The 24,728-nt window shown below is 35.4% G+C and overlaps 4 protein-coding genes across 4 annotated transcripts; 2 read left to right on the forward strand and 2 right to left on the reverse strand.

Annotated features, from left to right (window-relative positions):
* The first annotated feature begins 8,210 nt into the window (after nucleotides 1-8,210).
* Nucleotides 8,211-12,091, forward strand: LOC113691972 (uncharacterized). The gene is made up of 6 exons (XM_027210300.2): nucleotides 8,211-8,851; nucleotides 9,497-9,603; nucleotides 9,986-10,094; nucleotides 10,273-10,434; nucleotides 10,530-10,703; nucleotides 11,784-12,091. Exons 1-6 carry the CDS (start codon nucleotides 8,510-8,512, stop codon nucleotides 11,811-11,813), a joined length of 924 nt encoding a protein of 307 aa, XP_027066101.2. The 5' UTR covers nucleotides 8,211-8,509; the 3' UTR covers nucleotides 11,814-12,091.
* A 5,556-nt stretch (nucleotides 12,092-17,647) lies between these two features.
* On the forward strand, nucleotides 17,648-20,364 carry LOC113691690 (ASI1-immunoprecipitated protein 3). The gene is made up of 3 exons (XM_027209954.2): nucleotides 17,648-18,492; nucleotides 18,568-18,630; nucleotides 19,868-20,364. Exons 1-3 carry the CDS (start codon nucleotides 18,082-18,084, stop codon nucleotides 20,255-20,257), a joined length of 864 nt encoding a protein of 287 aa, XP_027065755.1. The 5' UTR covers nucleotides 17,648-18,081; the 3' UTR covers nucleotides 20,258-20,364.
* On the reverse strand, nucleotides 20,349-20,915 carry LOC113693108 (uncharacterized). Its single transcript, XM_027211686.1, has one exon. It carries the CDS (start codon nucleotides 20,913-20,915, stop codon nucleotides 20,349-20,351), a length of 567 nt encoding a protein of 188 aa, XP_027067487.1.
* Nucleotides 20,916-24,064: 3,149 nt separating this feature from the next.
* Nucleotides 24,065-24,466, reverse strand: LOC113691691 (glutaredoxin-C1-like). Its single transcript, XM_027209955.2, has one exon. It carries the CDS (start codon nucleotides 24,464-24,466, stop codon nucleotides 24,065-24,067), a length of 402 nt encoding a protein of 133 aa, XP_027065756.1.
* Between the last annotated feature and the right edge of the window lie 262 nt (nucleotides 24,467-24,728).

A 24,728-nucleotide genomic window follows, 5' to 3' on the forward strand; every position in this document is an offset into this window, starting at 1 on the left:
AGCAAGCCCTAAAACATATTGGATTGGTTATAGAGCAAAATGTAAGATAAACGAAAATCATTAATCATTTAACAATGTTAAGAACTAGCCAGAATTAGGGGTGTGAATCGAAATCGAAATCGGTAATTCGGAACTTTGAAATCGAAATTTTTCGGAATTTTGGTGTCAGAATTTTCGACCGATTTCGATTTCGAATTCACCAATTCCGAATTCGAATTCGTTCCGAATTCATGAATATAAAAATCATTATTATTATTATATAAATATTATATTACATATATATAATATTATATATATATATATATGTGTGTGTGAAAACGAAATTGAAATCGAAATAGGAATTTCGATTTCACCGAATTCATGAATATAAAAATTATTATTATAATATAAATGTTATATTATATTATATATATATATATATGAAAAACATATTTGAAATCGAAATAGAAATTTCGAATTCCGATTTCGATTTCAATTTCGAATTGTGAATTCAAAATCGCAATTTCCGATTTGAAAAATCTCATTACCAAATTCGACCAGAATTCGACTAATTTGAAATCGAAATTCCGATTTTCATTCCGAATTCGAATATCGGAATTTTTCGATTTTGCACACCCCCTAGCCAGAATATGCATAACTAAACCTAGAAACCAAAGCGGGACTGCGATTTTAGGGCAAAACTTGCTCCATATTAGTTGAACTTCAGCCATGAGACTTAATATCTTTGTTTCGAGTTTTGTCCTTAAAGATATCGTTAACTTCGTAGTAAAACGGCATATGTTACGTCATCAAATGTGTAGCTTGTTCAAGTTTTCTAGCAAATCACCTTGGCTACAATTTTATCATAAAAAAGAACTAGAAATAACAATGAAAAGAAAAATGGCTGCGTTTGAATTGCTATTTTTAAGAGTTCATATAAAAAATATAATGTAACGATTTGATGCATGTGAAATAAAAAGATAATTAAAAACTGTGTTCACGATATATATATATATATATATATTTTTATTTTTTTTTGTAAAAAACAACAATCTGAACAAGGTTGCGCTACTAAAAGATGGAATGATAAAGAACAATATGAAGATAAACGAAATGGTGAGAAATGATGTGAATGGTTTTTTTGGATCAAAACGCATTCCACTCATCAGTCATCATCAGAAACCAAGAAATCCTGAGAGTCACAAATTTTGGGGCTTGTGGACCGAATCCCACGAGGATTTCCAACCCTGTTCCGGGATCCAAAGCCAGATTCTGGTTCTGAGGCCTTAGGGTCCCAGGAAGACTCGTTCCACTAGTTTTTGTGTCTCTCGTTATTTAGGGCCATGCATTGCCAGTAAGAATCTCTTGATTTCTGCCTCTGTCATTGTCGACTCACTTCATCTTGTGGCCTCCCTACTTTGCTTGACTTTGCCTTTGTATGCGTCAAGATTAAGGGGCTGGAAAAGATAGGTGAATTGATTAAACCTTTCATTGTTAGCGAATCGACAAGACGTAGGTTGCTTGTCTTGGTACTCATTCTTCCTATGCTTTTGATCTTTTTCCTTTTCATTTTTTTTTTGCCCCTCATGTTTCTTTTCGTTGCTAAATTACCACAGAATTAATTCACATTTGGGACCTCACTCAATGATGCACTATTAATGAAAAACCATTAGGCACCTGTTAGACAAATTCATTGCCATAATACTTAAATCACTTATTGCAAAAGGAGTGGTTGAGATTTGAGATTTACCTATCTAAATCAACAAAAGATGGATTGACTTCTTTTTTTCTTTTTTTTTTCTTTCCTTTAACTTTGTTGAAATAACAATTTTTTTTGGTTGAACATCAAATTTCAACTTTTTATCTAAATTAACCAAAAAAATAGAGTAAAATAGAAGGAGGAGTCATCGGCGCAAGAACCATTTATTCATTCGGATACTAGTGTAATCATATTCAACATTTATCTTTTACCACTATTTTACTGATTAATCTTTTATACATTAATAGTGTATACACTATCGTCATTAAATATATAACAATTAATCTTGATTCGAATCTGAAATCCAAAGTTTACATATATGTCAGTATATATAAGATTAATTTTTATCTTAGGGATAATTTTAGAAACCCCTGAGATTTCTTATAATATCACTCAGCTCCCTGAGATTTTTAATATCTCACTTACCTCTCTTGGATTGTATTTCTTATAACATTTTAACCCCTTTGAAGGAAATACAAGAAAGATAAAACTTTTGTTTCAATACTACCCTTATATTATCCTACTCATGAAATTTATAACAACAATAAAAATAAAATTTTGAATTTTTATAAGGTGTAAATTTCGTGACGTAAAGTATTTATTTTAATTGTATTGGAACAAAAGCAAAATTTACATCTTGAAAAATTCACACGTATGAAGAGATTATTTTAGTTTTCAATACAACTTAAACTACGCCATGAATTAAAACATATTTTTCCAAAAAATATCTTGACTTCCTTAATTGTAACTGTGCATGAAATTTTTTAAGGTGTTAATTACTCTATAAAATCCTCTTGAGTGGTTGATCTTGATTAGATTTAATTTATTCATATCCTTTGCTATTCCACCATGACTCCAATGCAAAGAAATATACACCATTATTAACTAGCAATTTGTTTTTTCAATTTACATTTTTTGCTTTTAAAATTTTATTTTGTTTTGACTTTTCGGTTAAATAGTTGTTAAGGACAAGGGTAATGTTGTCAATTTGTGACCTTTGACAGGAATATTTAGTCTTGTCAAGTTGACAATAGAAGTAAGTGCGATATTAAAAACTTGAGAGGAGCTGAGTAACATTATGACAAGTTGACAGGGGAGGTTTCTAAAATTATCCCTTTTATCTTATTGTCTCAAAATTGTCTCTTGCATCTTTCAGCAAGGTGCAATGATTCATCGACACTCGTGTCTTAATCTGGGTGAAAACATATACCAATGTCTATTCGGCGAATCTGCTGGTTCGGTCCCGTTTTCAAAACTCTGGTGATATACGTTTCTTTTTTCCGAGTAAAAAAAAAAAGGGTACACCAAAGCAGTTAGACTTTGACGACAATTTGGACCTGATTTAGGGTGTCCTAGCGACTTAGCCTCCTAAATTCCACTCTTCTAAATCAGTCCTACTTGAAATTTGCAAGTCTTTTTTGGGAGTGGTACAAAGAGTCGTGTAATTCAATTTGTATATGTCTTACTCTATAGAAAGTTTTTCAGTATTCAATTCAGGTTTGTTTGGATAGATGATTATTTGCCAAAATTTATTTGCTTACATCATCATTACAATTTCCAACACACCTTTTTATCTTTTCAATTACCTATTTATCTCACATACATCACATCACAAAAAGTGTTACAGTAAAAATATCTCAAATAATTGGTTTTTATCGTTTTTGCTTAAATGATGATTTTTTTTTTTTTTTATCAATCGCCATCCCTACTCCGATTCCTATTCCATCCTAATCTAACTACGGGAGACCCAATTGAACTTATAGGGGATCGATAGAGACAGAACCACCGACTAGACGGATGCACCACGCACTCGTCTGAATTTTTTTTGAAGAACCACAAATGTGACAAATTGATGGGAGGCAAGGGTTCGAACCTTGGCTGATGGTTACTTAAATGATGATTGTTGACGACAAGAAACGAAAGCATAACTAAAAATCTTTCGTGCATTGTTACTGTTAAATGAACAATACATGTTTTGCTTTTGACATGAAATAAGACAGTTCAGTTGAAAATCGTTGCACGTAATATTACTATAAACTAACATCTACAGTACTCTGTATCTTTAATCCTCACGGATCAATTTTGCCTATAAAAGTTGTACAAGCTTGCGTGACAAACAAAATCTAAATATTAAAAAGCAAAGTTTACTCGCACGAAATTGTCGACAAAACGATAACGAAGACGTGATTTCTTGAATGTTTTTTTTGAATGTCATACTTTTTTTTTCATTTAACGCTCCATATACTTCACCCAGACAAACAGGAATTACCTAAAACTTGACTACAAACAAAATATCTATTTTTCTCAATAAAAAATTTTTCTATAAACAAAATGCAAATTTTACTCACACAAAATTGTCAACAAAACAATAATAAAGACGTGATTTCTTGAATGTTTTTTATGTCATACTCTCTTCGTCCAATGCTCCATATATTTCAATCAGACAAACAAAGATTACCTAAAACTTGACTACAAACCAAATATTTATTTTCTCAATAAAAAATTTATCTAAAAACAAAATGCAAAATTTACTCACACGAAATTGTCAACGAAACTATAATGAAAATATGATTTCTTGAATGTTTTCAATGTCATATTCTCTTCGTCGCCTAACTCTCCAAATACTTCATCCAGACAAACAAGAATTACCTAAAACTTGACTACAAACAAAATATCTATTTTTGTCAATAAAATAAAGCTTTTCTTTTTTTATTGTCAAATTAGGATTCTCAAAAAGAAATTATTATACTAATGATAACAAGTAAAATTTGTTGTTTTTATTTCAGGACAGAGTTGCCCTTTGGTTTAATCGAATGGCCAAAAGCAGAAGTTGCCGATTCATTTGAAACATATAGTGGGCCCACGTCTGAGGCTTCAAATCCTCTATCCCCAAAATAATTTCTGTCCCCTCTGTCTCTTATTTGTACAGTTGCCACGTGTCCCTAGTCTTTTGTTAATCCAAACTCAAATAAATCAATAATAATCGGTTTACAAGTTTTGTTAACCCAAACTCAAACAAACCGATAATAGTCGATTGACAGATTTACTCAAAAGCTGATTTTATAGATAACTCAAAACTATTGAGTAATTAATTTTAAATCATCTTATATACATAATTACGAGATGTAAAAAAATTAGAAAGAGCTAATTTTGTTAAAAATTATGATCAACAAGACTCTTTTTTATTAAAAAAAATAAAAAAAAGTTTTGAGTTATCGGTTTGTTTGAGTTTGGGTTAATAAAACTTGTAAACTGATTATTATCGATTTATTTGAATTTGAATTAATAAAAGATTAGAGACACGTGACAGCTATACAAATAAGGGACAGAGGAGAGTGACTATTTTGTGGGATTTGAAGCCCACATTTGAGGATGTTGATGTGGGTCCTACGCCCGAAATCAGTGGAGTGGATAGTATTCGAAACTGAAGCTTTTGCAGCTGATGCTGACGAGGATTCGTGTGGCATTCTTGGTTTGCCACATCGGTACGTTGTTTGATTCATTTAACTATTTAAGCTGGTCTTAATCGGTTTTAATATTTATTTTTTTTTAAAAACGTATGCAACAAGTAACCGTTTTTAAGTAGAGCAATAACTCCAATTATGGCTTATTTAGCTAAAAGTATTCATTCTTATGGTTTGTCCATTTTGGCCCACTAAAATTGACAATGAAACTCGATTTGGAATATGTATTTGGATACTCTCTCAATAGAGTTTGTCTGGAAGATGAAACTTTTCTTTTTTTTTTGGTGACAAAACCTAAGGTCTTGATTTCTAACCTATTAAGTACTCTTTCGTTTTTTTTCTCTTAAATCAATGTGGGACTAATAATCATATTCATGAATTTAACAATCTATACTTCTATATACACTAACAATATATATACTATATCACTGTTAGATTCATGATACACGTGTAAAAGTTAAATTTTAAATTCAAATTTTACCGCTTCATCCAAAATTGATAGTGTAGCAAAAATTATAATAGTGGGATAATTTATCATCTTATAATAAATAAAAAAAGGGAAGAAATAACTAAAGAATAGTAATTACCTCATTTCATACCTAAGACTTGAACTTGACAAACTGTTTTCCTATTCTAAATTTACTGTTTCCGTTGTTTTTTCTATAGACAGAAATAACACACACACTCAATTAGATTAGAACGCTCAGAAAATCATCGCCAAATTGAGTCAGAGACTAATCTAAGGGGGACCACAAACTAACACCATCCAGTCAATTAGTATTGTTAGATCAAGAAATTTTTTTTTTTTTAATAATAATGTGCTTTTAGTAAGACGGGGTGTATTGTTTTGTCCTTTGCAAATCATACGATTCATGCCTAGAATATATACTCATCTGCCGGCAATCATTGATCTTTGACAAGACACGGGAAAAAAATAATTAATACAACTCATGGAGCAAGACAGGCTCCAGAAAGTTTGAATAGCGAATGACTGGATTTCAAATGTTATATCAATTGGTTTTTTGACCAAATTAAATTGAATAGAAGGTTTCCCTCATACATGAAATGCCAATAATGCAAAGTAGAGGCCAATATTTTCACCGTCACATGTTTTTTCCCCAAGCAAAGCTACTACTTTTTCCTCTCTATGTGGAAACACATTCGATTTACATTGTTAAAAAAGAATTGTAATACCTTTTTTTCTTTTTTCTTTTTTCGGCACCCGCACTCCCCAATTCCTCCTTACTCACCACATCTTTTCTATTTGAAGACACGATCATCAGAAATACATCCCTATTGTTTCTTCTATCACTGGATTCATCAAATACATTTGAATAAGATTCATATGTGTACTACGTTTATTGTTTTCTCCCTCTATGGAGTCAAGGACTTGTATTTTGGTAATCCACGACAACAGTTGTTCCTCAACGGTTTAATGCCATTTTAATAAGTTGTAAAATACGTTTAATTACTTGTACAACTTTACAGCAATTACTTGTTACGAGATTTTACAAATAGTTAAGTGCATCTTATAACTTGTTACTAAGCTATTGCATTGTTTAGGAACGGTTGTTGTGAGAACTTTTATTACCCATATTTCAGACCACATGGTCTATTATCCGTTTGTTTTTTGTCATCACTGCGGGTAGGGCTGTCAACGGGCCGGGTCCGGGCCGGAATTCATTATTCCGGACCCGGACCCGAATTACTATACCGGACCCGGACCCGACCCGTTTATCCGACGGGTCTTTTATTCCATGTTCCGGATCCGGATCCGGCGGGTCCGGCGGGTCCCGGATCCGGATCCGGGTCTACTCGAACAAATTTAGCAAAATTTATAATTTCTAATAAAAATGAAAAAAAAATATATTTGTAAACTAATTTTTAACTAATGCAAAGAAAAAACCAAATAAGAAAAGAAATCAAATTAACTTTATTAAAATACATCACTCTAATCAAATTATATTGATAAATATATATTTTTAAAATTATTAATTCATTTATATCCGGATCCGGGTCTAATACGGGTCGGAATACTATATTCCGTATCCGACCCGTTTTTTTGTTTGATAAAACGGATCCGGATCCGGATCCGAAAAACGGAATTAAATCCCTACCCATACCCACAATAATTTTACGGATCCGGTCCGGATCCGGGTCTAGACCCGACCCGTTGACAGGCCTAACTGCGGATATCCGGGTCTACACCCGACTAATTCCACAGCGCTCCAACAGAGCGGGCCCGACCGATGCTAAAGAAAATAACAATTGGGTTGCTGCTCGAATCGAACCCAAGTGGAACTCACCTAAGAAGGCTACTTTCACCAGCAGATCAACCCAGCACGGGCTAGTCTATTATCCGTTTAAACACATCAAAAATGAATTTTCTAGCAATGCCAAATGAACATTAGATGATGCATTTAATTCAAAATTAATTTATTCTACAAATCATATATTTCAATTACACCAAATCTACAATTATATTACCTCTACATTTTTGCTCTTTCTCAAATCAACTTTACTTTCATCAAAAATAAAACACGAGACTTCTTTTAACGAGTATCTGAGTATCTTTTTTTTTTTTATCGAGACGATAATTATTATATAACCTATTCTATCCTACACTAGAGGGGAGGGGGGGCCTAAAGAGGCTTGTATTGGAGACTAGCAGGTACACATACCTTATTAGATCAAAGGGATGCTATGACACCACCCTTGAATTTTTTTCGCTGCAAGTGAGATTTGAACCCTTACCTAGAACCAGGAAGGGACTTAAGTCTCACTTGATGGCCATTGAGCCTGGCTCAGTGGTTAGTATCTGAGTATCTCGATTACCCATTAGCGAAACCCTTAAATAAAACATACCAAAAAAAAACTTCAATTGATAAAATAATTAGTAGTCATCCTCAGGCGGTTAAGACTTGGGACTTAGACCCGTACCATATCAGCAAACTGTCCGTCACACTAGGGTGGAGTACAAAAGAATCCCCAGTCCTCCACCTTATTTCAACCAATTATTGCACAAATTGGTAAGAGCCAGAGCTACCCCACCGTTTCTTTCTTCTTCTCTTCTTTCCTTTCTTAAAAATCATAACAGAAAACACTCCAGTCCAGTCCCTGTTACCTGACTCACAACCCTGTACTCTCACGAAAAAGCACACCTTTAAAATTACCAAGATAATTGATTTTATTACTGCTACCATTTTGCTATATATATATATATATCTGCATAAATTGTGAAATCAAGAAACTTAGCTGCAACAACTAGAAATCAAATGTAGAAGATCCAAAAAAGAGAGAGAAACCAATGGCGATGAGAACGAAGATAGCTAGATCACTTCTAGGAACCGCTCTTTTCTCTACCAAAACGCAGCGCTTCGCATCTGGGTCCGGGACAAGGTATGGTTCCGAGGTCCATGCGGGCTCATTGGGGTCATTCTGGTCATCTTTTTCAACATCTGCAGCTGCAGCTGCGGAGCCAGAGGAAGCCCGCCTGGGAACGACGTCGTCTGGTGTGGAGACAGGGCTGTTTGGGATGTTGAAGGAGTATGAAGATTATAGGAGGGCCCTTTATGGTGGGCTTACTCATAAGGCTCTGCTGGTTGATGCTGCGGGCACTCTTGTTGCGCCTTCTCAACCCATGGCTCAGGTCAGTAAATTAATTCGGTCTAGTGTGTGCCCTTGAGTGTAGTGTGTGAGAAAAGATTTTTAATTGCGCCTTTGTTTGTTGGAAAGGTTTTTATTCCGCATTTATGCAAAGAAACGAGTATTTTATGACCTTTAATTAGGTGGGTTGCTCAAAAGTAACAACCTTTTAGGGGTGACTGTTCTTGTTGACTTTTCTATCTCATCTTCAAAATGCGAAATGGTTTTATTCCGTATTTGTTTCTACTAGTTAAGTATGTCTTTTTTCTGTTTGCTTCTTTGTTTGATTAGGGGCGTTTATCTACTTACCATATCCTGTGTATCTGATATATATATATATATATATATATATATATATATTTTTTTTTTTTGTGTCTATGCATGTGCATAATGTGTCCATTTGATTTCAATTTTTGATTAAAACATCCGAAAGTCCATATTTAGCTGAAGTTTTGATTTGGTAAATGTTGGAAGCTTCTAAAGATTGGCCAATTTTTGTATTCCCGTTTGAAATTGAAGACAAATTGCTCATTAGTTTCTTTTGCTTGTGCTTTCCTCGATCTGTTTGTGTTGTTTCTATCCTGATGTCATTTTTATCTTGTGATTTAACCGTATTTATAGTTTCTGGACTTGTTCTTTTCTGCTACAGATTTACAGGCAAATTGGTGAGAAATATGGGGTAAAGTATTCAGAGGCAGAGATACTGAATAGATATAGATGGGCTTATGAGCAGCCTTGGGGTAGATCTCGTCTCAGGTAAGTTGTTAGTTTCTCTTTCTTCATTTGATTCATAAGTTGCATTTTTTTTTTTGCTTATACATACTTCTTACTTGATTGAGGTTTGCTTATTTGATTATTGATTGTCCTGTGTTGGTTGAAGAGCATAGGGCAACTCATCAGTCCATTCTGTTTCTTGTGCTTTATCAGTGAGATGTGCGATGGCCCTAAATCTCTCCACTAATCATGCCAAAACCTGACCTATTTGTTATCTGTTTCTTGTCTTCCAATTGTCCTTAAAAGTCATCGATGTCTTTGGTTCTATATCTACAACTCGTGGTTCATGAGTATTTGTAGCTTTATGTTATCTCCTGATAGCTTCCTGAGCTTCTTTCTGAGGAAAGAATTTTCCAATGTACAGATATGTTAATGACGCGAGACCATTTTGGGAGTTCATTGTCAGTTCTTCAACTGGATGTTCAGATTCTCAGTACGTAGAGGAGCTGTATCATTATTATATGACTGAAATGGTTAGCTTGACCAATACATCTTGCTGTTCTTTATTTGGAACTAAATCCTTGTTTTATTTTTGTAATGAAGCAATCTTATGTACATCAAGTCTTTACCATTTTCAGTTTTAAATGAAAGAACTTTTTAAAAGCAGCAATTGAGAAATTTGACTTAAACATTGTTTGTGTCTATCTGTAGGCTTGGCACCTTTGTGATCCAGATGCTGAGAAAGTGTTCCAAGCACTTAGGAAAGCAGGTGTAAAAGTAGCTGTTGTGTCAAACTTTGATACTAGGTTAAGACCTGTGTTGAGGGCCCTGAATTGTGATCACTGGTTTGATGCTGTTGTGGTGTCAGCTGAAGTATGTGATATTCTTTTTCTGCTTTGTATTGGTCTTGTTTTCCCTGTTTGTTTGCGCTGATACGCATATTTGGCTCTTTCTCTTTCATAAATCAGGTTGAAGCAGAAAAACCAAATCCAACCATCTTTTTAAAGGCTTGTGATTTGTTGGGAGTAAATCCTGAGGATGCGGTGCATGTTGGGGATGATCGAAGGAATGATATATGCGGTGCCAGAGATGCAGGTTGTGACGCATGGCTCTGGGGAAGTGATGTTCAATCCTTGAAAGAGGTATATTTATGTCTTTAAATATTTTTGAACTCCTTGTTTCATAGGATTACTGCCAGCTATTGAGGTTTAAAGAGAGGGAAACAATGTTCTGATTTGTGGTTAGTAGTGCAGTGTAGTGGGGAGTTTTGTTTCTGATTAGTGCAGATTCTAGGATTGGGATTTAAGTGTATCATGATGCTGCAATTGTATTTGATTGTCTGTTGATGCAAGATATTATTTATTTCTTTTAACTATTTACGTAAGATGATCATTCATGCATTTCCTAACTCAAAAAATTCCACTTGAGAATGCTTTAGGAATTTCCAGAAAGAAGAGCATTTAGTGTCACTTGTGCTTAGTGAATCAACAGACCCCCAAAGTGAGAGTCCAGTTCTGAAACTAGAACGCACATCAGATTGACTATGTCTCTGACATCACATATATGGGAATAGGCATGAGTACTGACAAAATCTCTTCAAAATGGGTTGAATTCTCCCTCTGATTTCATTTCCAGGCATTGAAGTAGCTTGACCAGTTGACCCATCATTTCTCAAATAATGTCTTATGCCTGCAATTGATAAATATTAATGTGCATACACAGCTTTCTTATGTTTTCTTTGGCAAGTTTGCACCACATGCTTTTTCTTGGCATGAAAACATGACTGCTAGTTAAATACTTTCGCAATTTAGCAGGTGAAATGATCTCTGTGCTCTTTGGTGCTAATGATGTTTGTAAACTGATGCCCTAATACTGAAGTAGAAGTCAACTTCTATGAAAAAAGTTAGTAAGAGTTCCTATAAGCTAGTTTTTCCTGTTCTGGCTGGGCTTCTGGAGTGATTCTGTTGGAAAACGATGGGTCGTGCATACCTTCGAGACTTCATGTCTGGATTTCCTTTGGTGTTTTGAATCTTGAAGAGTGTGCCAGCTAGTAATTAGTCAAACAATGAAGTATATTTGGTACTTCAATAGCTTGTGCTGATAGTCCAAGACTATACCAAAACTTTTTCGATCATCTACCATAACTGAAAAGGCTACAGTGATTTCTTTGCTCCTTAAAAGCATAAACATGAAGTGATGAAATGATTGCAATGGTGGTGCAGGTTGCGCAGAGGATAGGCGTTCAGGCATGAACGAGGATGAGCACCTCTGCCTTCAGCTGCACAATAGCCTCCTTACTCTCCCCCTCATGTTTCTTGTATATATTCTTCTTTGCTAGTTGATGTGAGAACTCGGGGATGCAGAGGCTGATAATGTTGAGTAGAATAAATAGGGCAGAGAACAATTATGTAAAAGGTGTCTTTTTTTGTTCTTTTGGTTCTGCATTTCAACTTTGGTTCTTCGTGCTTATGCAAAATCATATGTTATATAACACCAAGTACTTATGCAAGCATGCACTATTCTGATATTATTTATTGAGGGTTTGTTTAAAAGCTCAGTGCTTTATGCAAAGCTACAGTCCTCCTCGCGGATTAATTCTGATGCTCCCATGATAATCAAATTCAAAGCTAGACAATTTCAGGCAAAATCATACATCTTATGGACTGATTGATACCATGGCATCATTCTATTTTTGTTCTTTGTAGTTTAATCGAACTTTACAGCTGATTGGCAACTTGTGATAGTAGCAATTAGTGCATGATTTCAAGACAACTCTCAGGCTTTTCATGACTCTCAAGAACCTGAAATACACCAAATTACCTGCCTTTTACCCCTAGCTACAATCTTCATACTCCATCTTCTTTAATGAAACAAGAAAACGCCTTTATCTTGAGTCCACTCATCAATGAAAAACTAGCCTAAACTCTAGTTCTGATTTCGCAAACACGAGTCATATTTTATGGTGATGCTCAAGTTTGAGTCAGGGCTTACCAGCTAGAAGCGTGGATGTGTTGTTGAACTTCAATTCAGAAACTTCATATTCTTTTCCTTATGTAGGATTTATAATAACAAACATGAGTAAAAGCAGAGACTTGAGATAGATCCATCCATATCATTCAACAAAAGCAGTTTGCCTTCCATTTTCTTCCTGCACTACAACAATGTTTGATGAAATTCACCTGGAAATAGTTTGCTTCGTACTTCTGTATGTGTGTGTGCAGAATATGTATCCTAAGAAGAAATCAAACTAGAAATTCATCACAAATCCAAGATATGTCTCTTAAGTAAAATTATATTTCATGTACAGAACTGGTTATCAATAGCAATACGAACTCTTACACTAATAATACAAAACAAGAAAACAGAGCTGCAACTCAAGCTCGAGTAAAATATATCACGTTACGAACAAAAGTTAACAATTTGAACAACTAGGGATCTAGAATTCAAGTTCCTTGCAAAAATACTAGTACTCGACGATCTCTCCTTCTTCTACTTCCCGATGACTCAAATATGCGTCTTCATCATCATCCGCTGCCATGAATTCCTCCTTCAAGTGCAAGCCAAGCTGCTCTATGGGGTGCAAAACTTTGCCAGTCTTTAACCCTCTCAAGACCATCACTGCTGGTCCATTGCATCCACGGACAATGTAAGAGGAAGAGCACTGACTTAGTTGCTCAAGTTCCTTGACAATCATGAGATTGTCTTCAAGATCAACTGTGCTTTCCATCATCTGTAAGGCAACTCGGGCAGCTTCTCTTTCTTTCTGCCTCAATTCGGCTTCTTTCTTCTTCAATTGCTCAGCTTCTTTTAGCGTCTCTTCCTCTTTGCCCTGTTTTTGTACCAGTCTCTTCTTTCCTTGATCGACATCAGCTTTCTCAGCCTTTGCTATGGAAATAATTTCGGCAAAGCGGGGTGTCAGCCTCGCGGCACATAAAGCGGTCTTCAAAACGTATTCGTCGGCAACATTAGCTTGTCTTGTACAGCAGCTCTGCTCACTAGATTTCATCAGAGTACCCTTTTCCTGCTGCTGCTTAGGCTTAAAAGTAACTGCAGCAGTCTTGTTCTTGCTGCGTTGCAATCTTTTTAACGTATCTAAAATTCTCTTCCTTTTCCCATTCGTTTCTTTACCGTCTAGAACTACAAGGACTTGGGCCGCTCCTTTCTTGCTGTTCCCATTGATTCGAGATGTAAATTTTGTATCTGCTAAATTGTCTCTCTTCCCGACCGTGTCTTTTTTAGCAACAACCATGTTGGACTGTAACAGGGGAAACCCGCCCTACAACGATCGACGCTCAAATCTCCAATGTTACCGAACCCGAGAACCAATATAGCAAAATCAGAGAGTTTGCAAAAGAACCCCTGATATGATCGAAGAAATATGGGTTCTGAGAAAGATGAAGAAATTCTTGAGGCTATGATAATAGTCTGCTTATTCTTCAAGCTCCAAAGAACGAAACCCTGGTGGATCGATTTGATCACTTGCTTCTTAATTTCTGCTAGGAGTTCTCTTTTGTTGTGGAAAGAACAATGAATGCCGTGGTTGTTAAATAGTACCAAGCTAAAGATCCTTTAGCAATTAGGAAAGTAGTAGTGGTGTCCTAATCCTTTTCCTATGTTGTTCGGGAATCAGTCTGGCGGCAAATTCAAATACAAAGTATAACGGCTAGAGTTTTGATCTTTTATTTGGGGTCTTTCAGGTTCAGCCCTTTTGCGTTTGGGGAATTTTATTTCAGTTCCTTTTCTTGAACAATGAATAAACTTGATACCAATTCAGACAGCTCCATGCCTCCTTGAATTCACTCAATGTTGGGAGAGGTTTTGGTGAAAGTAAAGTTGGGATGACAATTTACCTTTGTCAAATTGTTCTTTAACAACCACGGCATTCATTGTTCTTTTCACAAAAAAAGAGAACTACCAGCAGAAATTAACAACCACGGCATTCAATTTAGGAAATCTTCTGCAATTCAACCTGTTTTTATTAAGTATTTATTTTCTAAAATAAATATTTTAGTTTTATTCAAAATTTTTAATCCTGAAATGAATAAAAAATTATTAAACCTTTGAACCGAAATCAAATCGATTGAATCAGTCGAACCGTAAATCGAAAGGTTCTCCGATTCACTCTCTGGTCCGAATTTAAAAACATTGATCTTGAGAAGATGTACGGTGATATAACTTTTTGTCATTTTTTGAAATTTCATTTTTACCCTTAGAAGCAAGGGTAAAATGGTCCAATCATACTGAAAAACAATTATCTTTTCTAATTTTTATAAGAAAATTTAAATTAGGATTAGATGCGCTAAACTCCACTGTATTTTGCCCAAATTGCAAATTATCTCCTAGGCTCATCAAATAGTGACTTAACCACCATTAGTATTTTTTTTTTTTGGAAAAAAGTACACTTCTTATATTGTTTTACTTTTCTCTTTGTTCTTCTTTCGAGAAACGAAATTTGACTAATTAAACCTAATCCCAGAAGTCAACCCAAAAGCCGGCAATTCTTGGATTGCTTCCAGGGACTTAACTATTCAAATCCCAACCCCCCCAAAGCCGACGTGGGATAGAAACCCGATAGGGGCCAAGCCCAAATCCGCTGCTACTTTTCTCCTTGTTCAATGATTCATTTTTTAACTGCTACTTTAATTTCCTTTTTCTTTTTTTTTTTTCACTTCTCTCATCTCACTGTTTTTTCCACTTTCGTATTGCATTACTATTTGTATGCTTATTATAATGTATTATTTTTCTTCTGCTTGTATTTCATTCTTGTTGTACTTTATTTATTTACACTATTAGGTAATTCATGACAAACGACATAGGATGAGAAAATTTTATATGCTTGTCATAATGAAAAACATATAAAATCCAGAAATTTAATTTTTCCAAAGATATGAACAAACTACTATTTATAATTACTTAATATTTGAAAATACATACCATATAAAAAAGAACATAAATTTTACTCCACTTAAAAGCCGTTATCACCGAATAGCATGTTTAAGTGAATGTCGCACCAAAACCTACCAACATAAAATCATAAAATTGGAGAGACACTCTCTCCATTTTTCTCTTGGAAGTCACTTTCTCTCTCTATCTTTCTCTTTAGTATTGGAAAATCATTACAATTAGACATGCAGTAGAATAAAAGGAGATTTATATGAAGAAATTTTGCAATTGGAGCAAAAAGGGCAAAGATCCATAGAAGCAAGTTTCTTTTAAGGGTTAAAGATTTATCAAAGCAGTCCTCTTTTTTATTATATGCGATTATTAATGATGACATAATTTTTGTATATGGGTATAAATGGGTTACCCAATAATACCCATTTAATAAATGGGTATTATTGGGTAACCCATCAAACCCAATTAACCCATTTAAAATTCTCTTCCCCCCAAGTCTCTTCTTTTCCCCTACCTTTTTTTTTCCAAATTTTTCATTTTGTCATGATGTTAACATTATTATTATTATTATTATTATTATTATTATTATTATTATTATTATTATTTGTTGGTTTTATCTTATTATTTTATTTTTTCTTAGTTTGTTAACTTGCTCATTTTTTAGCATTACCAATTTATGATAAATTTTAGCCTATTTTCTTATCTTTATAAAATGAAATTTTAAATTTATATATGAAAAAATGTTAGGGGTTCAAAATTTTTGGATTAAGTTTTATATTAATTTTTATAGTACTTAATTCAAATTTTTATATTCGTATTATTCAATTATTAAATAATAGGTAATTTTGTAACATAGAGTATAAATGAAAAAAATTGGTAATTAAGTTTATTGAACATTATAAGTAAATATTTAAAACTAATGATGGGTACAAAGAGTGGTATAAATTGATAACTTAGTTTGCAAAAAATTAATTTAAATGAGTTTGCAAAAAGTTAAAATAAATGAGTTATAAATGGGTAATTGGGTTACCCAATTCATTTTTTGACTTACCCATTTATACCCATCTAATTAAATGGGTATAAATACCCATTTTACCCAACCCAAACCCGCCCAAGTCACCCATTTTGACACCTCTAATTCAAGGTAACAACATTCTTCAATCTTGTTTTAAAATTTATACTCAAGAGGAATGAAAAAAGGAAACATTTTTCAGTTACTAATAATGTAACGATTCAACCTGACCCTATAGGTGGATCGCCCCTTGCCTGGTAGAAAACTAAAGGCTCAGAAAACTAAAATCATAAAACTTACACATTAAAAAACAACCCTAAAATCCTCATAGAAATCAATTTTTCAAGAATATTATAAGAATTAATCTTCTATACACTGACAATGTATACACTTTCACCATTGGACGTACAACACATAATTTTTATTTGAATTTAAAAATCAAATTTTGTATATGAGTCGTGCATCTAACCGTGATAGTGTATACACTGTCAGTGGATATAAGATTTACTCGTACTATAAATCCTAAAATCCTCATAGAAATCAATTTTCCAATAATACTACAAGACTTATACAAAATTGCTAGAGAATAATATAAGATTAACTATAATGTAAAATTAAATTTTGACCAAAATCATGTGCATGGAGTCCCAAACTCTTTGATGTCTCGAATCAATCCTTTAGATGTAAATTATGATACTTCTAGTTGAGTCTCCTCTGTTGAAAACATTTAGCAAAACTTGATGAGTTAATGAGACTCTTTGGGTGTACAAATGGCATTAAACAAAAATATTAACAAGTCGTAATAGAGATTCAAAATTAATCTTTCAAATATTTTTCAAAAATTATCAAAATTTTTAAATATCTTCATAAGATTAAAGATCAAGCAGTAAAATATTTATAAATTACACACAATTATCAATCGGATGTATTTTATCAAAACTTGATCGATCCAGCCGATTCAAACAAAAACTCGCACAACTTCAAACAAAAATTGCAGAATTTACCCTTAAAAATTTGATATGCAAGCCAATTTTATGAACGGAAAATCTAATAGAAAAAAAATGTTAAAGCTAATTTTGAATTGTCAATATAATTTATCAAAATTTATCCATCTTGCAATAGAGGTATAAATTCATGACACCTCATATCCTAGCCCAAAGGCCTTCGGCATTTTTTTACTAACTCTAACTTCCGTGAGAACCCCAAAAGTCGGTATCTTTTGAGGTCTTACAGGGAACTAATAAACTAACCCCTAATCCCCCAGAACCCCGATGTGGGACAAAGCCACCACAAACGGAGGAAGCCTGCTACTAGGTCCAACTGGAAACCCGACCCCCCCCACCGGAAGCTTTTTTCTCATATCTAAGCCCAAAGGCCTTCGGCATTTTTTTACTAACCCTAACTCCTGTGAGAACCCCAAAAATCGGTATCTTTTGAGGTTTCACAGAAAACTAATAAACCAACCCCTAACCTCCCAGAACCCCGACGTGGGACAAAGCCACCACAAACGGAGGAATTCATGACACCTATCTTCGTCCAAATTTGAAATTATTTTGTTGTACTTTCAAATAGTTTCAATTGGCTTTTTACACTTGGGATGCATTTGAGTATTAATGCTTGAACTGGCAAAACATTTACACACAGTACACACAGTAGCAGCTATGGGGAGTGATAACAATTCGGCGGAAGGGATGGCAATCGACGACGACAACGAGGAGGCGGCTCCACCGTCTGAGCCACCGCAACAGATGTTAACTAAATTTCCCGACACTGACTTAACAAACGAAAGAGAGCTGAAGAAATTGAAGCTTGCCGAGGTAGAAGATAAAGAAGAAGACGAGGGCAGAAAAGTAGCTATAGCTGCTCTTCCCTTAGCCATGGCTGCTCCAACAAGCAGTGATGACGAGGAGACCATTGACGAGAATCCGCACCCTATTGGTAAACTTGTTAGGGTTTCTGGAAAAGGAACAGGCAGGAGGAAGCATTACAAATCTTTTGGATATGATGGAAAACGGTATGATCTGGTAAGAAATATTCAAAATTTCCTCTTTCTTTAATTGCATGGTAGCTCATTATCTAACTGTTCTGTAATACTGTAGGAGGATCCTGTGCTCTTAGCTCCTTATGAACCAAATCAGAAACCTGACCTGGCCATAATTAAGGTAATTTCTGAATTTTGTTAACCAAGTTGTCCTGGATGGATGTGAAAGATAAAGATACATGCTTTGATTTTTGATTTTATTGTAGATTAATTTTGAGATGGAAAAACATTGATAATTATTTTCAAGGTTTTACTACTCTTGTTTCAATTCTTTTGACCCCTGTGTTGGTTCTTGATCCAAAGATTTTGTTTTAGCACTAGTCTGTTGTCTGCTAAGCTGTGATTGATCTTTCATAATCTTTGTTGGGGTGTTAGGCTTTGGAACTGTATAGTTTGTCAAATAGGCTCCTATTCAGCTTCTGTCTTCAAAATAAGTCCCTCTGCGGTGTGCTTTTTGAAATAGTTTTGTTATTCTCTAGGTCCTCATGTTTTCTTCCTAAGATGATTTACGACTGATGCTACACCATTTGTCGGTTTTATTAGAGAGGTGATCCTATTGGTTAATGCAGGTCATTATAGATTTCCACACTTTTTGAATCAACCAAACTAATTGATAACTTTAATCATGTAAATGTTTAGACCTTTCACTTTCTGTTTCTTCTTTTGTGTTAAATGGAGATCTCTCAAAATATTGGTTTTAGTTCTTTAGAAAAGGAACAGGTGAATTAGCTCTGTTCAACTTCCCACCGTGGTTAGAAGCCAATTCTGCACATACAGTAGCAGCAGCTATGAACTATCAACTAGATTGCTAGCAGTCCTTTTTTTTTCCTGCCTTTTTAATGCATCTTCTCTTCCATGTCATTTTACTGTTGAAGCAGAACAAACTGCAAATCGTTTTGGTGGCCAACGCACCATCACTCACTAGAATAATGACTAACAAGAACCCCCTCTTGTTTTGTTGTGTATCTGTGTTGGATGAGATCGTTAACAAGTTCAAAATCTCCAAATCAATAGGTGTATTAGTGAAAATTTTTAAAATTTAGCTTTTATATTGGGAAGTCCATGTCACACTACATGGATCAGGATGAGAATATAACTTTAGAAAGAAAACTTCAAAAAAATTTTCCGATATTTACTTCTCTAATATGCTTTAGTTTTTGTTGTCTTTCTAATATCTCTAATACACACAAAACTGCTCATTTACACATATAAAAACTCTTGCGAATACTAATGCAGTGAATGCACATGAACTCAGATGGAAGTTCAGTTCCACAACCCTGATCTGTGATCTGTTTACCTCTTGCCATCTCTTTGGTGCTGTTTTCGCACAATTGATGAACTGTCATTCTGTAATGTAGGACATAACTCAAACAAAAGGTGGGAGGATGATGGTAATTGGGCAAAGATTTTATCGTCCTGGAGAGGCAGAAAAGAAAGACGGTGGATTTTGGCAATCCAATAATACAAGAGAGCTGTTTTACAGCTTTCATAAGGATAAGTTTCCGGCAGAGTCTGTCATGCACAGATTTGTGGTGCATTTTATACCTCCAAAAATGCAGATCCCACCCAGAACAGAGCATCCTGGTTTCATTGTGCAAAGGATGTATCACGCTAAACGAAAACTGCTCTTCAAGCTTAAAGATGCTGGAGCCAACAAAGAAGAAGAGATTGATCTCCTTGTTCAGAAGACAAAGTCACGGCTAGGAAATCTGCCTAACATTCAGCCTAAGGATGCTGTTGCTCATTAGGGACATCTATGCTTTTTTTTTTTTTTTGTCAAAACGATAACATTTGTATTGATTTAAAACTTGATAATACAAGTATGCTTTACAAAAGGGGCTAGCTGCCCTCACAATCCTTTCTTGCTAGATCCTTAATCCAGCCTGGGAAATTTGATTCCCAATATACATCATTAACTAGTTTCAAGGCAAATTTTGCTAGCCTATGACACACTTCATTTCCTTCCCTATATATAAAGGAGAAATTGCATTGATCAAAAAACTCCCTTAGCTTTTGTATGTCCTCCAATATCACAGCACAGTTGCAGTTGTTGCATGAGACTGTTAGGATGCAGTCTATCACACTTTTGCAGTCTGATTGTATTTCAATCTTCCTCCAGCCTGCTTCTTTTCCTAGTTGCATTGCTGCTCTGATTGCCGTAGCCTCCTCTAGTTCTGGTTCCCCTATCTTCTCCTCCATTATGGCCCAAACTTTCATGATCTCTCCTTTCCAGTTCCTAGCAACAATTCCTTTACCAGTTCTGATCATCTGTGCTGAAATTGCAGCATCAGTGTTTATCTTGTACGCACCTTCTATTGGAGGCTTCCATCTTCTAAAATGCTGATTGGGGGTTGCTTCAGCAATGCCAGCTCTTCCTTCTAGTTCCACAGCTTCCTTGAATTCCATCCATTCTTGTTGAGCTTTCCTTACGACTGTGATTTCCTCCACTTTTGCATTGTCGAAAATGATCTTGTTCCTTGCTTTCCAGATTTGCCAGAGGATATTGATTGTTAGTTCTATATGCTCCTTACCATTGGCTCTTTAAGTTGCTTCTAAGAGTCCTTCCCACCATCTCCAGAAGCAAGCTTGCAGGTCTATTAATCCATCCCAGCTGATTGGACTGAGTTTCCAAATCTTCTTAGCATAGTCACATTCAAAAAATAGATGCTCTAGAGTTTCAATTCCATCCCCACAGCTTGTGCATATGTTGTCCCCCTTCCCTGTTCTTCTGTGCACCAAGTCATTAACTGGAATACAGTTTTGCAGACATTTCCAAATAAAGTGTTTCAGTTTGTGTTTAACATTTGTTCCCCACACTTTTTTCCACAAACTTTCCTTCCTGTTATGGCTACTTGTCTGCTCCTTGATCTGCACTGTTTTTGTTGCCCGTGCCTCCATTTCCTTTGCTAGTGCATAACCTGATCTCACTGTGTACTCTCCAGTCTTTGAGTGGTTCCAGATTAGCCTGTCCTTTCTTTGGTATATACTGAGTGGTATTTTTGCAATCTTTTGGGCCATCTCTCTGCTAAATATTTTATTCAGTAGCTCCTTATCCCATTGTCCTTGTTTCATCAAATCTTTGACATATTGGACGTCCCCATTTGCTGCTCTATCTTGTTCCACTCTGCCATCTCTTGAATCTGGTATCCATCTGTCTTGCCACACCATGATAGTACTCCCATCCCCAGCTTGTTTTCTTATGCCATTTATCAAAAGGAATCTTGCACTCAGTAGGCTCTTCCGTAGGTATGATGCTGATGTAGAAGCTTGCCTCATCCAGTCCAGTTCTCTTTTCATGTATTTTGCTCTCATAACTCTACTAGCAAGCCTATTCGACTGAGCAATGATCCTCCACAGTTGCTTTGCTAGTAAGGCTGCGTTGAGCATTTCCAGGTCCCTGAAGCCTAGTCCTCCTTTTCCTTTAACCTCAGTGAGTGCACTCCATTTGGTCCATTGTATTTTCCTTTGATACTCATTTGCCCCCCACCAAAACCTTGCCATTTAGGGACATCTATGCAACTAACAAGATTCTAGGTAATGTAACATGTGTACTGTGCCTTTGATGCTCATTCTGTACAAATTTACTCGAATGAATATGAGCTGCTTTTTTTCCTTTTTTTTTTCCCCTAATGTACGAATCTTAGTTTTCTCAATTCTGAGTTGTAACTGTAATTTTAACCTTTATTACCCTGCTTTGACGTAATTTCCTTTTGTTATGCGATCATGTAATTTTGATATCTTCAGAGCTTTGTGTACCCCTTAGTTTGTTGCTCTGAGTTATTGAAATAATGGAAAGAAGTTGCTATAATTTCTTTGTTTTATTTATCTCTCGTCTGGTCATCTGTACTGATGTATCAACACCATGAGCAAGAGCTGTAAGGCAGGCTCAAAGGCTCAGCATTGCTTGTTATTTTTAGACGTCCCAAATTTAGAGTATGAATTCTTGAGCATGAATAACAGCACAAGCTTTGAATTCACAACCTTGATATAATAGAAACTGATGCCTTCGACCTTCAACTTAAACATCAGTAAGATTTTGTTTATTCCTTAATTTTAAGGCTTGTAATCAGCAGATATATTATCAGGCAAATTCGAGCTTAATCCATCAGTAGAATTCAGTTCACAGAAAGCACAAGTGACTAATGAAAGTGACTCTTTTCGGGGCTGTTGCTTAATCCCCAGTAATTAGTTCCCAATTGCCAATGGCCATGAGGGAAACAATAATGTTTTCATCTATTACTTTTCATTTTATATCTTTGTAGATGGTACTTAGTAGCATGTAGATTAGCTCCAATTGGGCTAACATAGAGTTGCCTTCAATTTTGCCAAAATAGAAGGAACATATATATATTGTCTTAAATGGATCAAAATCAAAGTAGCTCCTTCCTCTTTTATCTTTTGGCCTATCGCAGTCAGAATTGCAAAAACAATTTCTATAGAAAGAGTAACCATTGTTTCAATTTCTTAAATCGAAGTGGAACGTGTACTCTACTATTATGAAATTACTAGAACAGCACAAACTGATCCATTATTAAGATTACTCGTCAAATTCCTCAATCAGTTGAAAAAGTTAACTATCAAAGAGATACAAGAGATGATGAGCAAGGTCACTTCAAGGTATTAAACTATTCGCAAACTGTTGCATATGCATAAGAAAATGATCTGGTGGCATGTGTAGAGACCCATGAGGACATCACTGTGTACCTTAAATTCTAAATTAAAATGCAAGATTTTTTTTTCCTCGACTCGAGCCATTTTGGACTTGAGTCAACACACCAAATCTGGGGAATACGCCGTGGCCTCACACGACGCATCTCAAGCAAGTCACGAGAGTTCAAATTCAGGTAAGATTTGAACTCAGAACCAATTGAGTCCTTAAGATTTTTGGTTTGTTCTTTTCTTTAAGGGGTAAGGGGCAAAGCAAAGACAAGGCATGAAAGTTCTATCGTTGCTGTGGTCAAGAACAGATGTATTTGCATGAAAACTGGGTTAAACAGGCATAAAAGCCAAGAACGTAAAACAAAAAGCAGGACACAGAAAATCCCACGTAGCATGAGGCACTCATCTCTGGTTGAACAGCTTGTTTTTATTCCAATTAGCATGCAGTTCCTTGTAAGTTGTAACCAATTAATTAGCTCGAATTTAGGATGTTAACAGCAATAGAAAGAGCATTTGCAATGTGATATTAGTCGACTAATTAAATAGGGGCACTGAAAAAGATTGATATATGACTCCCTTGAATCCATATAATTAATCTCTAGTTCTTGTTAGATGATGAACAATATTACACAGTAATAATCCCACTTCATCTAAACATTTCCATTCATCCAAGCTAACTCCTCTGTGTCTCCTATCCAACAGAAATTATAGCCTCTGATCATATCAGATAATTAAGTTGCTATCTTGTTAGCCCGGCTTACCCTATAATAAGTACCGACATTCTACTAATTCACACGTCAAAAAACTACTAAAAGCAAAAGTAGAAAAAAGGACAGTAATGGGGTTCAGGGGTTGTGAGAAATTCTGGCAATGATATTATGAAGCTGATCAAGAAATCAGAGCCAAAGCGCTCCGGCATCCTTAAGGAGAGGAACCAGACTGCCATTAATATGGCAAGCCATGACTGTTTCAATGCCACCCAAGAACTTGCCCCCCACAAAGACTGCAGGAACAGGTTGTTGCTGAGTTTTGCCAGAGAGCTGCAAGAGAAGGGAATGGATTTCACGGCCAGCAGCGTCGTGGTCGAGCTCCACGATTGTCGGGGCTACGCCTAAGCCAAAGAGCAGTTGCTTAACAACATGACACATGCAGCAGCCACTCATGGTGAAGATGACCACCGCATTGCCCGATGCCAAGAGGCGCACCTTCTCATAGATTGACTCCATTCTCAATCCTAGGGAATGGGATTCTCCGGGCTTGTCCATTGGGATGCTTGATGACTCCTTCACTACCTGCATGATTGCTCCTTAAAATATTGATTCTTCTTTCCTACTCTGTGTTGTGTGTGTTTTTGTATGCAGTAAGTGTATTGATAGAACGAGACTTTTCAAACACCTTTGAAATCTTTAAAATATGAGAGGGAGAAGAAAGCAGCAAATTGAGAAGGAAAACACAAAGTGTTTTTATACGCAAAAAATGTATTGATAGGATGGACGCTTTTCAAGAACCTTTGAAAACTTTAAATAGGAGAGGGAGAAGAAAGCAGCAAATTGGCAAGGA

The sequence above is a fragment of the Coffea arabica genome, chromosome 6c (genome assembly GCF_036785885.1).
Source record: "Coffea arabica cultivar ET-39 chromosome 6c, Coffea Arabica ET-39 HiFi, whole genome shotgun sequence".
In the NCBI taxonomy this organism is placed as follows: domain Eukaryota; kingdom Viridiplantae; phylum Streptophyta; class Magnoliopsida; order Gentianales; family Rubiaceae; genus Coffea; species Coffea arabica.

Coding starts and splice junctions, on each gene's coding strand:
- LOC113691690 (XM_027209954.2), top strand. CDS start 18,082: ATGCTTGAACTGGCAAAACATTTACACACAGTACACACAGTAGCAGCT. Junction 18,493..18,567: donor ATGGAAAACGGTATGATCTG/GTAAGAAATATT, acceptor GTAATACTGTAG/GAGGATCCTGTGCTCTTAGC. Junction 18,631..19,867: donor CTGACCTGGCCATAATTAAG/GTAATTTCTGAA, acceptor TCTGTAATGTAG/GACATAACTCAAACAAAAGG.
- LOC113693108 (XM_027211686.1), bottom strand. CDS start 20,915: ATGGAATTCAAGGAAGCTGTGGAACTAGAAGGAAGAGCTGGCATTGCT.
- LOC113691972 (XM_027210300.2), top strand. CDS start 8,510: ATGGCGATGAGAACGAAGATAGCTAGATCACTTCTAGGAACCGCTCTT. Junction 8,852..9,496: donor CTTCTCAACCCATGGCTCAG/GTCAGTAAATTA, acceptor TTTCTGCTACAG/ATTTACAGGCAAATTGGTGA. Junction 10,435..10,529: donor CTGTTGTGGTGTCAGCTGAA/GTATGTGATATT, acceptor TTCATAAATCAG/GTTGAAGCAGAAAAACCAAA.
- LOC113691691 (XM_027209955.2), bottom strand. CDS start 24,466: ATGCAGGTAGTGAAGGAGTCATCAAGCATCCCAATGGACAAGCCCGGA.